This window comes from Pundamilia nyererei, unplaced genomic scaffold, assembly GCF_000239375.1.
Source record: "Pundamilia nyererei isolate P.nyererei 1_Seehausen unplaced genomic scaffold, PunNye1.0 scaffold00047, whole genome shotgun sequence".
Lineage (NCBI taxonomy): Eukaryota > Metazoa > Chordata > Actinopteri > Cichliformes > Cichlidae > Pundamilia > Pundamilia nyererei.
This window is the reverse complement of record NW_005187448.1, coordinates 665,780-679,118: the sequence shown is the minus strand read 5'-3', so window position 1 is coordinate 679,118 and position 13,339 is coordinate 665,780. Positions and strand designations below refer to the sequence as shown.

The 13,339-nt window shown below is 42.6% G+C and overlaps 1 protein-coding gene across 3 annotated transcripts in view; it reads left to right on the top strand.

The window, feature by feature from the left end:
- cacna2d3a (calcium channel, voltage-dependent, alpha 2/delta subunit 3a) overlaps positions 1-13,339 on the top strand; it is a 123,506-nt gene that overhangs the window by 79,878 nt on the left and 30,289 nt on the right. For 2 of the 3 annotated variants that reach the window (XR_001290368.1, XM_005732471.1), the window contains exons 12-17: positions 3,198-3,331; positions 4,877-4,894; positions 8,418-8,489; positions 8,860-8,940; positions 9,709-9,783; positions 13,164-13,247. Coding sequence is in view for 2 of the 3 variants with exons in the window: in XM_005732471.1 (XP_005732528.1) it covers positions 3,198-3,331; positions 4,877-4,894; positions 8,418-8,489; positions 8,860-8,940; positions 9,709-9,783; positions 13,164-13,247 (464 nt within the window). In the remaining variant the exon portion in view is untranslated. The remainder of the gene's footprint in view (positions 1-3,197; positions 3,332-4,876; positions 4,895-8,417; positions 8,490-8,859; positions 8,941-9,708; positions 9,784-13,163; positions 13,248-13,339) is intronic. The other variant, XM_013910724.1, reaches the window with a different exon arrangement.

Below are 13,339 nucleotides of genomic sequence, written 5' to 3'. Positions count from 1 at the left end.
TGTGTGTGTGTGTGTGTGTGTGTGTGTGTGTGTGTGTGTGTGTGTGTGTGTGTGTGTGTGTGTGTGTGATACAAGAACATCCACAGTGTTGCTTGGACGTGATATCAGAGAACCCATCCAGTGTCTTTGAGGATATTAGTGATGATAAAACCTGAGACAGAAGAGGCTCACAGACGTCTGTGAGTATTCTTGTTTGGCTGTGCGCTCGTGTGCGCTCGTGTGCGCTCGTGTGCGCTCGTGTGCGCTCGTGTGCGATGGTGTGCGCATGCACCAGGGAATGCACATGTTGCCCTAAGGCTGTTGCAAGCAATGTGATGTACACATGAGACCTGTTTGGTTGCTGAAAACATTGTGTTTGTTTAGACTTGTGTGTGTGTGTGTGTGTGTAATGCTATAGTACGGATGTTAATGTGTGTGACTGATGATGATTCAGGGGGATGACTGTGACTTTCTCTCCATCCTGGAAATGATGCAGACAGTCTTCTGTCAAAAACTGTGCGTGGCCCAGAATATTAGCAGGACTGGAAATGCTATGAGTGTCACAGTGCAAGTAAAGCTACTTTTGGCTGCTTCCTTATTCATGAGGAGTCGCCAGAGTGGGTGGCGCTGCGTGTTTGATTTGGCAGATTTTTATGCTGGATGGCTCTGATGTAACCCCAGAGGAATTTGTTTGGGATAGAAGTGGTGCAAGTATCGGTAAAATAATGTTACATGTTTTCACTAGCTCTCAGCATTTACCGTATATTTACTATCCATCCATCCGCTTCCGCTTATCCTTTTCAGGGTCGCGGGGGGCGCTGGAGCCTATCCCAGATAGGGCAAGAGGTACACCCTGGACAGGGCGCCAGTCTGTCGCAGGGCCAACACACAGGGACAGACAACCAGTCGCACTCACATTTACACCTATGGGCAATTTAGATTGTTCGATTAACCTATCTCCACAAGCTGCATGTCTTTGGATGGTGGGAGGAAGCCGGAGTACCCGGGGAGAACCCACGTGAACACAGGGAGAACAAACTCCACTCAGAAAGACCCCGGCCTGATGGTGGAATTGAACTCAGGACCTTCTTGCTGTGCGGCGACAGTGCTAACCACCAGTTTGTTGCTTTGGACGGTCGATATTATTTAAACTCGTCCCCTTTCGCTACCTCTACTCTTTGCATCTTCACATTTCCTTCGACCTCATTCACACATGTATTCTGTCTTTTTCCTACTGACTCTCCTTTCGTACCTGCATACCTCCGCCTCCTCTCTGGGGTTACTTCTATCTGCTCCATATTCTCACTACAAATCGCCGTGTTGTCTACAAGTAACTTTAGTGTCGTTTCAGATGTTCTTAGCAATTATTTGCCAAAATGTGTATCAAAGCTAATCAACACCCCTTTATAAATAGTTTATTACACGTGCAATTTAACATCTCAATTGTATTCAGATTTAAACGCTGCATCAGTACTTGCCTTGTTGCAACCAGTGCAGGAGTAGTTTTCCTCTTTTGAGTATTCTTAAATGTGGTATATTTCTGCAGGTAATCAGTACTTTTTTAAAGGCCATTTTAACAGGAAGCAAGGCAACATTTCTAAGTATTCTTTAAGTCATCTAGATTATTTTACCGGCTGGGTTGATGCGCCACGTCTATCACAGATCTGTGTATTGTGTCTAGACTTCAGGTCCTTTCTCCCTGTGGAGTCAAAGTTGTTGCCGGGAAAGATGAGCCCAACATCTATTTCCTCTGACGAGCTCTCTCCTAATAAGCAAAAAACGTACAGTTTTGTTGTAAAATACTTTTACAACTGTGCACCAAGACAGCGCTTCTTTACACGATGATACATTTTTCACTTCCACCTCATCCATTATCAGGACACCTTACGGGATCTTATTTGCTACATATGACCCAGACCAAGGTCATGTAAAAATATATTGATGCCCTCAACCTGTCCACACCTTGCTGAGGCTGTATTGTATGTACAACACGGGTACCATCCACTGAAAGTTGGGAGCCTTCATTTTTCTTCCCCTGGCACCTGGCCCTGATGGCTCAGCTCGAAGGACGCCCTCAGCCTTCGAGAGGGAGCAGTAATTCTCGACTCACTACTGTGATGAACGATGCAGTTAGACTAGACAGTGTCTTTGTGTGTGACATGCGTCTGTATGTGTGTGTTCTCATTGCACCGTCTGGTGGAATAATAGCTCCAAATGCCTCTGAGGATAAAAAAGACCTGCTAGGGTTCACTTCCAGGTCAAGTTCTGTTAATATACTGATTACAGCAGTTATGTGATATCAGCACTTTTTTTCAATAATAGATTTTATTTTTAGTTAATTATTCTATTTTGGGCTTTACTATAGATATAGTTTTAAGATTAGCTTATAATCAATGGTGCATATTATCAGATATTTGGGCTGGGTTGATGCGCCACGTCTATCACAGATCTGTGTATTGTGTCTAGACTTCAGGTCCTTTCTCCCTGTGGAGTAAAAGTTGTTGCCGGGAAAGATGAGCCCAACATCTATTTCCTCCGACTATGATTTTCTACTTGAATGCCCAGTTTGCTGTTTTTACAGCTGGGTGAAAATGTGGTGGGCTTTTTCTTTTCCCTTATTCATGGCGCCTCTGTCTCTGTCTGACTGCAATGCTGACTCTCTTCCTCTCGCTTTTTCTGAACCTCCTCCTGAGATAACAGTATATTTCCTCCTTCACATACACATTAGTATCATAACGATGGCATTGCCATTATGGGAGATGGAATCGCTTGTAGCTTAGCTGAGATATTTTTGGTCTTACATTTAGATACACATGCATATACATTAAAACCCATGATGGTTGGGTCTTGCTTGAATAGTTTGCGGAGGATACTTTAAAAGTTAGTCATGCATTTAACCAAGTTTCCATCATGCAAACAGCAGGTCAGCAGCACTGCATCCCAGATGTAGTTAGTCTGCATTGTTATTAAAATAGTAGCAATGGCTTGGAATATGTTGCTGGCTCCATAAAGCTAAAATGTTTTTTCAGGCATCTGATCTGCCCTCAAACAAGCTTCGAAACACAGAGCATGTGTTTTTGGGCAGTAGTGAGTTGGACTTCTGAGCCTGTGCTGCCTCATTGTTGGCAGGATCTAACTTAAATAATGAATCTACTTTAATTAAGAATGAACAATTCTTCATTTCTGTTTATCTTTCTCCTCCACTTTTTGCTCAACAGGGTATTTCACTCAGATTTCCACACTGGCAGATGTGCAAGAGAACGTGATGGAGTATCTCCATGTTCTCAGTCGTCCCAAGGTGATCGACCGGGAGCACGACACAGTTTGGACTGAGGCCTACATCGATAGCACTGTGAGTTGAATATGCCTTCGCTTGCTACTTAACTCCAGTTCACGTGGTCCTTGATAGCCTCACATATCCACTGGGCTGTTGTAGGCTTAGAAAACTCCATAATGGGCTGAATTGTTGTATACATAAACCACAGGACCTTTTGTATAAGTTCATATTGTGAAAACATGTATTTTGAAGGGGAATGAATTAAACAACCCAAATGAAAGTGATCGAGGGTGAAAGACGAGCAGAGGGCTGACAATGTTTTCTGCATTTGTACCTTTGACTGTGAATGAGTTAAATGAGTCTGTGTGTAGCAGATGGAGCCATTAAGTAAACGAGCCTCCTGTGTGTGCTTGGGAGCTTTGTAGGGTTGCAGCATTTTCAACTCCAGACAGTCTTAGGAGAATCTTTTTTGGGGCATAGTTGACCTTTCCCGCGTGAAAAAGTCTCACTTCAGATTTATTGATAGTGGAAATACTGTGCTTGGTTTAGAAGAGGGTGCCATCATACCAGAGCATGATGGGTCACAGTCATTTGCCTTTAACTCACCAGGGCATTTATGTGGGCTCTTCTCACACGGATGCAACGTTGCACAATTGTACTGGGGAGCTGCTATAATAAAGTAAATGTAATGTCTGATCTGAACGCACGGGGCATTTATTGTTCCCACATGTGCCATCATTAGGTAATGTCTAGAATAGTTCAGGACTTTGCTGTGAAAACTATGGTTTCCAATCTCTAAATCTCCTATCACCATACTGGCCGACATACTGAGCATAAGCAGGTAGTGAATATTGTGAATTACAGTCAAAATAATAATATTTTCTGAAATCGTGCATTCGTCTCCTGTACATCCTCTATAGTTGAGTGGCACAAACATCCCGAAAAAGCCCTGAATGATAATAACAGAGTTAAAAGGACGAATCCTCTGTGATCCAAAGTCAGCACACAACATGCTGCATCATTCACCACACTGGTCCTTCTTGGCTTACTGTGTTAGACACGCAGAGAAAATAGCAGGAGTTAACAGTTTCTGTATAGATTAAGAGTGTGAGAGCTTTGGCCATGTAAAGGCAAAGGTAAGTGCCCTCCACTAGAAATACCCACCACGCAATCAAAAAACCACATAAAAATAGACTCTTTTCTCTCAGCTATCCTTTGAATATCCCTTATGTTTTACCCTTTCCTGTCTTTCTGTGCTCATTTGTTTCTCTTTGTCCTCATTTTCCCTCCCATTTCTCACAGAAGTGCATACACTCAGCGCTGACCTAACACGTATAAGGAAATGCTTAGGTTTTCTTGCAGTAGGAGTTGCGGCACTTGAGTGTTGATTCCTCTCTGCTGCGGCCCTTTTGACTATAAAGTTTGCCTCTCTTGAGACAGTCGCTGTTTTTAAGTTGTGTTCAATGTCAGTGGATTGTATGTGCCCACTGGCACTCCATTCAGTGAAAATTGCACTGAAAGGCTTTCTGACACTTATCCACAAATGTATTGACCCTGTCTCTCCTCCTCATCGTCATCCTCCTTCTCACCTCCTCTTCCTTCTCAATCTGTTCTCTTTAGCTCCCCCAAGCACAAAAGGTAAATGTGGTTTGAGGTCATTGGTGCATTGTGCTGTGGTGAGGCCTGCTGTGTGTCATGTGCATTTCCTGTGCATGTGCGTTTCGGTTTCTAATATCTGTGAAATGAACTATCATAGCGGCTCGTGGCATTTTCTTATGTGTCGTTGTCATATGTTGTTTGTCAACTTCCTGATTGAAGCCATGCCTCATGGTTGTCATGGGTGCCATTCACGCGCTCTCTTTTGCACGTCTGATTTCGCATTCGCACACGTCTGTGCACAAACTCGCTCATTCTTCACTGGTGATGCTATGTTAGCCTTGCTTTGCCAGTGTCTCTGGGCTGGCATTGTGATTATGTGTGTAAATGTGAGGCTTCATTTTGTTCTTTGGCCTGTGTGATTTTTGGTGTGAAAACAAGATTGCCTGTGTTATTTGTTTTGGTAGAATTCTCCAGAATAAGCTGTTTTGTCATCTTCTGGGTGAAAATCCAATAGTCCATAATGGTTGGCGGGATGATCTGTTCTGATGCCTTTTTATCATTTTCAGTGTTTTATTTTTCCAGTGATTTATGAATCGTATGTGGGTTGAGATAAGCAGCTCTATAATCACAACAGTGATGATGGCGAAACAAAAGAGCGCTCTGCCTCCCCATCAGTGTGAGCGAGGCACAGCAGTAGCATTACACAGCTGGCAGGCCGTATGTCTGACATAGTGCTGTTAGTGAGTGTGATTGACCTCAAAACAGCTCAGCAGAAAACTGAAATAGATATCATTTTATTAGGATTAGCGAGGAATCTGTACCAATTCTTTGCATATAATTGCCCCAGCACTGCTCTGGCCTGGGTGAACACACATACACACTACTCCAGTGACAGAAGGATGCAAACATGTGTGATAAGAAGTGAGCATAACTCCTTGGATGGGCTCTGTGTTAGAAAATTGATGAGCATTTTGTTCCAGGACTGAAGTGTATCATCTTTCCTTCATGCTATCTTTCCCCGGTTTTCTCCCTCTCACTGCGACCCAGCAGTCCGTCTTTCTTATCTTACCTTTCTTTTGTGTTTTGTTTTGTTTTATTGTTTCACTTTGCTTCTTCGCCCCTATCTCTTTCCCTCCACCTGTGCTCTCCTTTCTGCCATCCTCCCTCTTGCTCTCCTATCCCTCGTTCCACCAGCTTCATTCATCATTCTCTGGCTCATTTGGCTTTGTTTCCCACTCTGCTGGATGAACTGACACTGGAGCTCAGGGATGATGCGAGGGAGGTGAGAGGAATGTGTCAGGGGGAGATATTTGAGGACAACGGTAGGGAGGGTTGGAAAAAGAACATAAGAGATTAAAGAATCATAAACATTGTGGGAGTGACAGGAGGAATTTGCACTGAAGTTTCAAAAAACGAGACTGATACTTGATTAAGTACGAAGACCAAAAAATGGGGAATCTGTGAGCGGCTGATTGCCTTTTGAAGATAAACTGAAATGCTGAGATGTTCAAAATGTCTTGCTGGATGAACATGAACTCCGCTATTTCAAAGCAAAGCATTAATATTGATTGAGGTAATTAAGAGCTTTCAAAGATAATCCCCAAACACCTGTGCAGTAAAAACATGTGCTGGATGTGTGCCAGCTCAGCTTCCCATCGGGTCTGTTTTACTTTGCTCAAATTAGTCTGCAGAGGTGGCGTTGGCTCCCGCACGCACACACAAACCTGGTCTCCAAGGAAACAGGGGTCACCTCATCTACCTCCATGCAATTTGTCACAGCAACCTAGATTATAACGTGTACTATGAAACATAAAACACAGGCCAAGGGTGTGTATGTTAGCCCTCTGATGGGTATTGGTGTGTGTGTGTTTATGTGTGTGTGGGTATGTGCTAGTGCGGTGTCAAGTGTATTAATGCCCACTGGTGTTCTCGTTCATTATTTGACCCACAGCAGGGAAAAGAACTTCCACAGCTCCTTTACTCTGACTCATACAGGTAAATTTGAGGCAATGATGATGCAGATTTGGCCCAGATGTGTGAGTTCTGACTTAAGGATTAGGGTTAGCACCACTTCCACTTTCACAGCAAGAAGGTCCTGAGTCAGCAACACCAGGCTAGGGCAGGCCTTCGATGTGGAATCCTTGTGCTCTGCCATAGGTCTTCGATTTCACACAGCATCTAAACACATGCAGTTACTGGCCTGGTTGCTTCAAGCTGGCTGCCCGTGCTCCTAATAATTAGGATGGGTTATGCAAAGAGAAGAAATCCCCCGTGGGGCTGAATAAAGTGTACCTTTTCTGTAGCTCTGATGGTGACTTTAAATGCACTGCCTCTTCTTATTTACCTAAAAGTATGGCAACCCCTGGAAGTGCATGGGCATTTTTACCAATTTGAACAATCTGGATTTCTGCTCAAAGGGTTCACATATTACACAGAGTCTTCTATTGGGGTTCACAGGGATACAGCAGCCCACAGGACCAGTAATATACTGCACTGATTGAAACGACCTGGGCTTGGATATATCTCTTTAATTTATCCCGTTCAGTGGTAGCACGGCTGCCACGTGTTGCAGCTGCAGTATCTAGGTATGCTTCGTTCTCCCGTCTACGTCCAATATTGGACTCCAAATTGCATTTAGCAGCTGTCCAAACTTGTGCCACTAATTCCTCTTTCCTCAGCGTCTGAGGGATATTGACAGATTTCCTTGTCATTACCTGTTATCTCTCATGGTAAAAAAGAAAAAAAGTCTTGGGGTGGGGAAAGCACTTTTACAATGTCGGTATAAATTTCAGTACTTTCTAAAGATGCGTGCTGATATTTAGTCAGTCCAACAAATTTAAAAGATGATATTCCTTTGATTAGTGCAGCGTAAGTAGAACATGCTTTATGCTTTTTGCCGCTCCGTGTTCCCCTGAACTATTGTAGATTTTCATCTTGGATTTATTCTTTGCTTAATGATCCAATTACTGATGCTGAATGGAAGAAGTCACTGACATTTAGACAGATTCAACATTTCTGGGTAGGCAAGGTTAGATCATATTTTTCAAGTACTAAGCCTTCCTCCAGTCTCCTAAGAAAACAGTGTCAAGCTTTCATCTGTAATGGATATCATCGTCAGATACAGACATCCGGTAGAAAGATAAATATCATAATTATCCCAGCAGTCTTTAGAGGGGGGGGTACCCAGATCCAGACTAGAAGCGCTGCCTTTGGATAAGCTTATTCTGCAAGAGATCAAAGGCAGACTCTGACTGAACATATTTTAGGGCAAATAATAAACATGAATAAAACATGTCGTGGAAGTTTAGTTGTCTCTGAAGAAGATGATCAGGTCCTCGGCTAAATTCCCATCAAATTCTATGCTCCACACGGATGTTTTGCAGCTTGAAAACACTGCTCAGTGTGACTGGGCAAGATGTTTCATATAAGATGCATGAAATGTGCTCTGTGGTTACATAAAATTTGTAACAAAAACAATGAAGTTTCATCATTACCTTCCCTCTCTTCCCTCCCTTTGGCTCTTTCTGTTTTTCTGTTTGTTTCTGCTTCACAAATCACTCAGTTGGAGGACGGTCAAGGTCCAGTTCTGATGACTACGGTGGCAATGCCAGTGTTCAGTACCAAGAACGAGACTGTAAGCTCACATACAGTGATGCAGAATTCACAACACATTCACTGCCTCGTGATTCCAAAGCTCGATGTCTCAAATGAAATTACAGCTTAACTGAAAAACTGAATTTTCCTCATGAGTTATTCCATCACGGGGAATTAGTCTTTGAGAGAATTGACACAAATGGTAAAATCATTGTTAATTTTTTTGTGTATTTGATGGATGCTAATATCACTTTGATTGCAGTTTGAAAATTGGGACAAAGCGGCGCATTGCAAGTTGAATATTTTTATAAATAACATAAACGGAGGCACTGATGCGGCTGTAAAAGATTGTTATGTAAGTAACCTTTTAAACTGAGCTAACCAATTTTCGTATATTTGTGTGCTTGCAGAGAAACCATGGAATCCTTCTGGGGGTGGTTGGGACAGATGTGCCAGTCTCTGAGCTGCTCAAGACTATCCCCAAGTATAAGGTACCACATCCAGCGTCACTTAGTTCTTCCTGCACGCGATTAGGGATCTCAATAGCCATGATTCAATGTTTTTACACTATCACACTGACTACCGAGGGTTCCCAATGCTTACTCAAGCAGTTTTATACACTTGTGCACATTGGCACAGTCCTGAATACCCATGCACACAGCTTTAGCTCACGAAGATGTTTTACTGCATGGCTACAACAGCCACTGTCTGTTTCCACCAGATCCTAGCAAGCTATCGCATAAATAGGAGAGACTGATTACACGATGTGCAACTTCTGTGCCCGTCACCCTCTCCTCTACACTGAACTCTGAACATGTTGCTCCACCTCTCCAGTCCCACAAGCGGTCCAAAACCCCACCTTGTAATACATAAAATACTCCACATAAGTCAGTCCAGAGTACAGCAACTGAATGCAAAGCCAAGTCGCAGATACATTAGAGATGAGCTTAGTCACAGCTCCCGGTTACACTCGGCTCATTAATGCATTCTGCTCGTGTCCCCCCACCCACATCCCTGCACTGATTTCTTTTGTAGATCTGAATCTTGGATGTGTGTAAGGTGTTGACATTTGAAAGTGTGTTATTTGCTCAGACATGACATGATGAACGATGCCGTCCTTTCCCGTTGTGCGGGTCTCGGTTTTACCACAAAAACAAAGACTCTGAAAGGGGCTTGATTAACCAGATTTACAATTAGGTTGTGATTTGTTATGCATCATTTTGGTGTGTCTTTGTGTGTGCTTTTGCATATTCTACTAGCTGGGCATTCATGGCTACGCCTTTGCAATCACCAACAACGGTTACATCCTCACCCACCCGGATTTACGGCCACTCGTGAGTATTACCTCCAGGACATTTCAGAGTTTACTGAGTGTGACCCTTATTACCATAAAAATCCCTTTTAGGATGCACAGGTTGAAGTTGAAATGTGTTGTTCTGTACTGGATAGATGAACACACCCTCTCGAGTTCACATCAAGTCACTTACCAATTTTCTTTTTTTGTTGTCACACTGAGATTGCGATTGACTTTAACAGAATGGTGTGTAATTGTGTGGTACTCTGTGTGGTGTGCCTTGTGAGTATGCTGGCTGCGTGGTGGTATGTAGATGAGGAGAGCATGTTCCAGGCCTCTGCTGTTCTGTGAATAGACAGAGATACAGCTTCTGAATGGCTGTGATTAACTCTATTGTACTCACCCACTCCTCTCACAAGAGCTGGACGGAGAGAGTGTAGAAAGAGAGGGAGGCTGCGGGAACCTGCTGAATGTGAGGATAGGTGCAGTAGGCCTGGTGTAACACTGGGGGAGGAGAGTGAGGTGCTCATATGGATGCCAGGGCAACAGATGAGATGGAGAACAGAGAACAGACAGTGAGGCAGACAGACAGATGGTTTAATAGAGGTCTAATTAAAGACGTTAATGACCAGTGTTTAACAGCTAATGAGGGGTGGGAGACTGTCCTCACTGACAGATTCAAAACTAGACACACATACAGTAGTAACACAGACGCACACATAAACACACACATACAATGCAATTAAAAAGTTCAGTACTTTGATCTGTTTCACCTTCATTTAATGGGTCAGTGGTCAAGCCAGTGAGCTACCCAGCAGTGGTGCATTCCTGGAGCGTTGCATCCTGACGCTTGATAGATTAATAAAAGTCACATATACATAAACTGTTGTTGCACGGTTGAATTCTTAAGAAGTTATCGGTGCTTTATTAGGCTGAAGCACTTGATTAAATAAAGGAATAGTGAAATTAAGACTAAACTATCCAGCTATTGGCCCAAGTGCCAGCAGGTATGATGACACCACCTTTTTATAGGTGTACGTAAAATGAAGACTATTCTAAATCAAAGTCGTTTCAAATACAGACAAAAATACAGATTTTATGGTTCTGCCTCTGTATGTCACCACAGTGACAAATCAAACAATCAAGACATGATTGAAAGGAAACTTTCAGCTTTAACAAAAAAATGCTTGACTGTTTAAACATTATGGGAATTTATACACAGACCTGCATTTTCAGAGGCTCAGAGGTAATCGGGGAACTGACTGACAAGCAGTCATGGCCATGTGAAGCCTTTGTTATTTCATAGCAAACGAAACAGACATGACATCTGATGCAAAGTGTTGAATTTGTATTTTATAGCTTTTTGCTGTAATTTTCACAAAGATGTGTCAATTCAAGAGAGGGAGGCTGAAGAAACAAAATCAACCTGTCAGAGAGACAGAACAGAACAAAAGGCCTGAAAGACCACAGGAGTCAGCTAAAGTGAATGATGACAGAATCATTTCCATGGTTTAGAAAGACAGCTTCACAACATCGAACAATGACAGCAACAAGCAAGAGAAGTCTTCATGAATGGAAATATGGAGGATTTAAAAAAGATCCAAACACTGGTAAGAGCCAGTGAAAATGTATAAAAACAGCTGTAATTAACCTAAACAGTTAATGCATTTTTTTTAATTCCTTGAGTTAAAGTCTGCACATCAGCCAAGTGTTGATTGTGGTTGTGTACAGAGGCAACAACTACCAACACTGTCTTTGTCCAGCACGTTGTGGAACTTACTGGATTGTTACCCTGAAATATGAAGTTATTAATTATGAAGTTGACCGAGAAATAAAGCCAAACTCTACTAATAAAGTGGGCCATGGTGTTAAAGTCGTATTAACGTATTACGGGGCGATCGTGGCTCAAGAGTTGGGAGTTCGCCTTGTAATCGGAAGGTTGCCGGTTCGAGCCCCGGCTTGGACAGTCTCTGTCGTTGTGTCCTTGAGCAAGACACTTCACCCGTTGCCTACTGGAGGTGGTCAGAGGGCCCGGTGGCGTCAGTGTCCGGCAGCCTCGCCTCTGTCATTACAGCTACAATGTAGCTGCCATTACCAGTGTGTGAATGGGTGGATGACTGCATGTGTAAAGCGCTTTGGGGTCCTTGGGGACTAGAAAAGCGCTGTACAAATACAGGCCATTATTAAAAGGGATGGTCAGGAACAAACAGAAAACGTATTGACTGTTTCGTTTAAAACTCACTGTTTCAATAAATAAGCCTTTTCTTATTGAAAAAGATGTGATTTGAATGGAGTCAAAAGATCCTCTTCTTTTTTCATGCATGCAGTTTGGTGAGACAAGCTGGTGGTGACACAAACTGTGCTGCAAGCTGCATCACATTCTGCACAATTGAAGCCGCCCACTCCCATCGTCTCTTTGTTGTATGTTAACCAGTGAAAACTATCTGGCCACTTACATCAAAGTACATTTACATTTTTGAAGCTTTGGTTAGGGTTAGGGGTTAGGGGTATCAGTTAAACAAAGATTGGCTTCTGGGGTTTACTTTCATACTTAACTGTCAATTATGATAGCAATATCAACCTACTCATCAAACTCTTTCTGTAGTCTTTTCTGTTACAAAAGATGAATTCTTTGGTTCAGTAATAATTGATCATGTATTTGCTCATTTAATCTTCTCAGTTTCTTCTTTGCTATTATACACCTCAGTCTGTTTCCCTCTTTCCCTTCTTAAGGAAAGAAAGGAGGTAAAATGGCTCCATGATTGCCTCCATGCCACTGAAACTATTTCTGATGTGTTTGGTGTCCACTGGACTGTTTTCCTGTTTTTTAAGGACACGACTTTTAGATACGGTTCATCTGATGTAGATTTGGCCTGTCACCTGCACAGTTTTGTCTAGAACCACCATGCAACACCATCCACACCAAGATGTGCCAAGTTTCTGGCTAGTGGCCCTTGTTGGTGCAAACCTAGTATTTTATAGCTGTCAGACTCTGTTATCTTTTTATACATTCAACTAAATAAATGGGAATAAATGATGTGTTTGTGCATGTTAGTAACAAAGTAAAGATTCAATTTAAAATAGATTCTTTGCCAAGTTGTAGATTATATGTACACACAACACTGGTTCATCCCTTGAGTTTCGCCCCTGCTTGACTGGATCACAGTGCAGCTGCTATGTGGCTTAACAAACATGCGACACTGGACAACTATTGTTCAAGACTATTTAAAACAAAATACAAACATTTTCTTGGAGGTTGTGATGACATTTTCATTATGTGAAATGCAATGGCTTGTTTTGATAACTGATAACAAGAACAGAAGAACAAAAGAATTGCCGTAGTTTGGCATACTCTTTCTGTTATGTCATTTCCAGTATTTCTGATTGTGCGTGCATGTGTGTGCTGGGATGTTTGTGCAGTATGGAGATGGCAAGAAGAGAAGAAAACCGAACTATAGCAGCGTGGATCTGTCTGAGGTGGAATGGGAGGATAAGGAAGACACGGTGAGACACTAGTAAATCTGCATCAAGTGTCAGGACAGCAGCGCTCTGAAAATCAGCGTCATCAAGCACAAGTGTGTGTGTGTGTGTGTGTG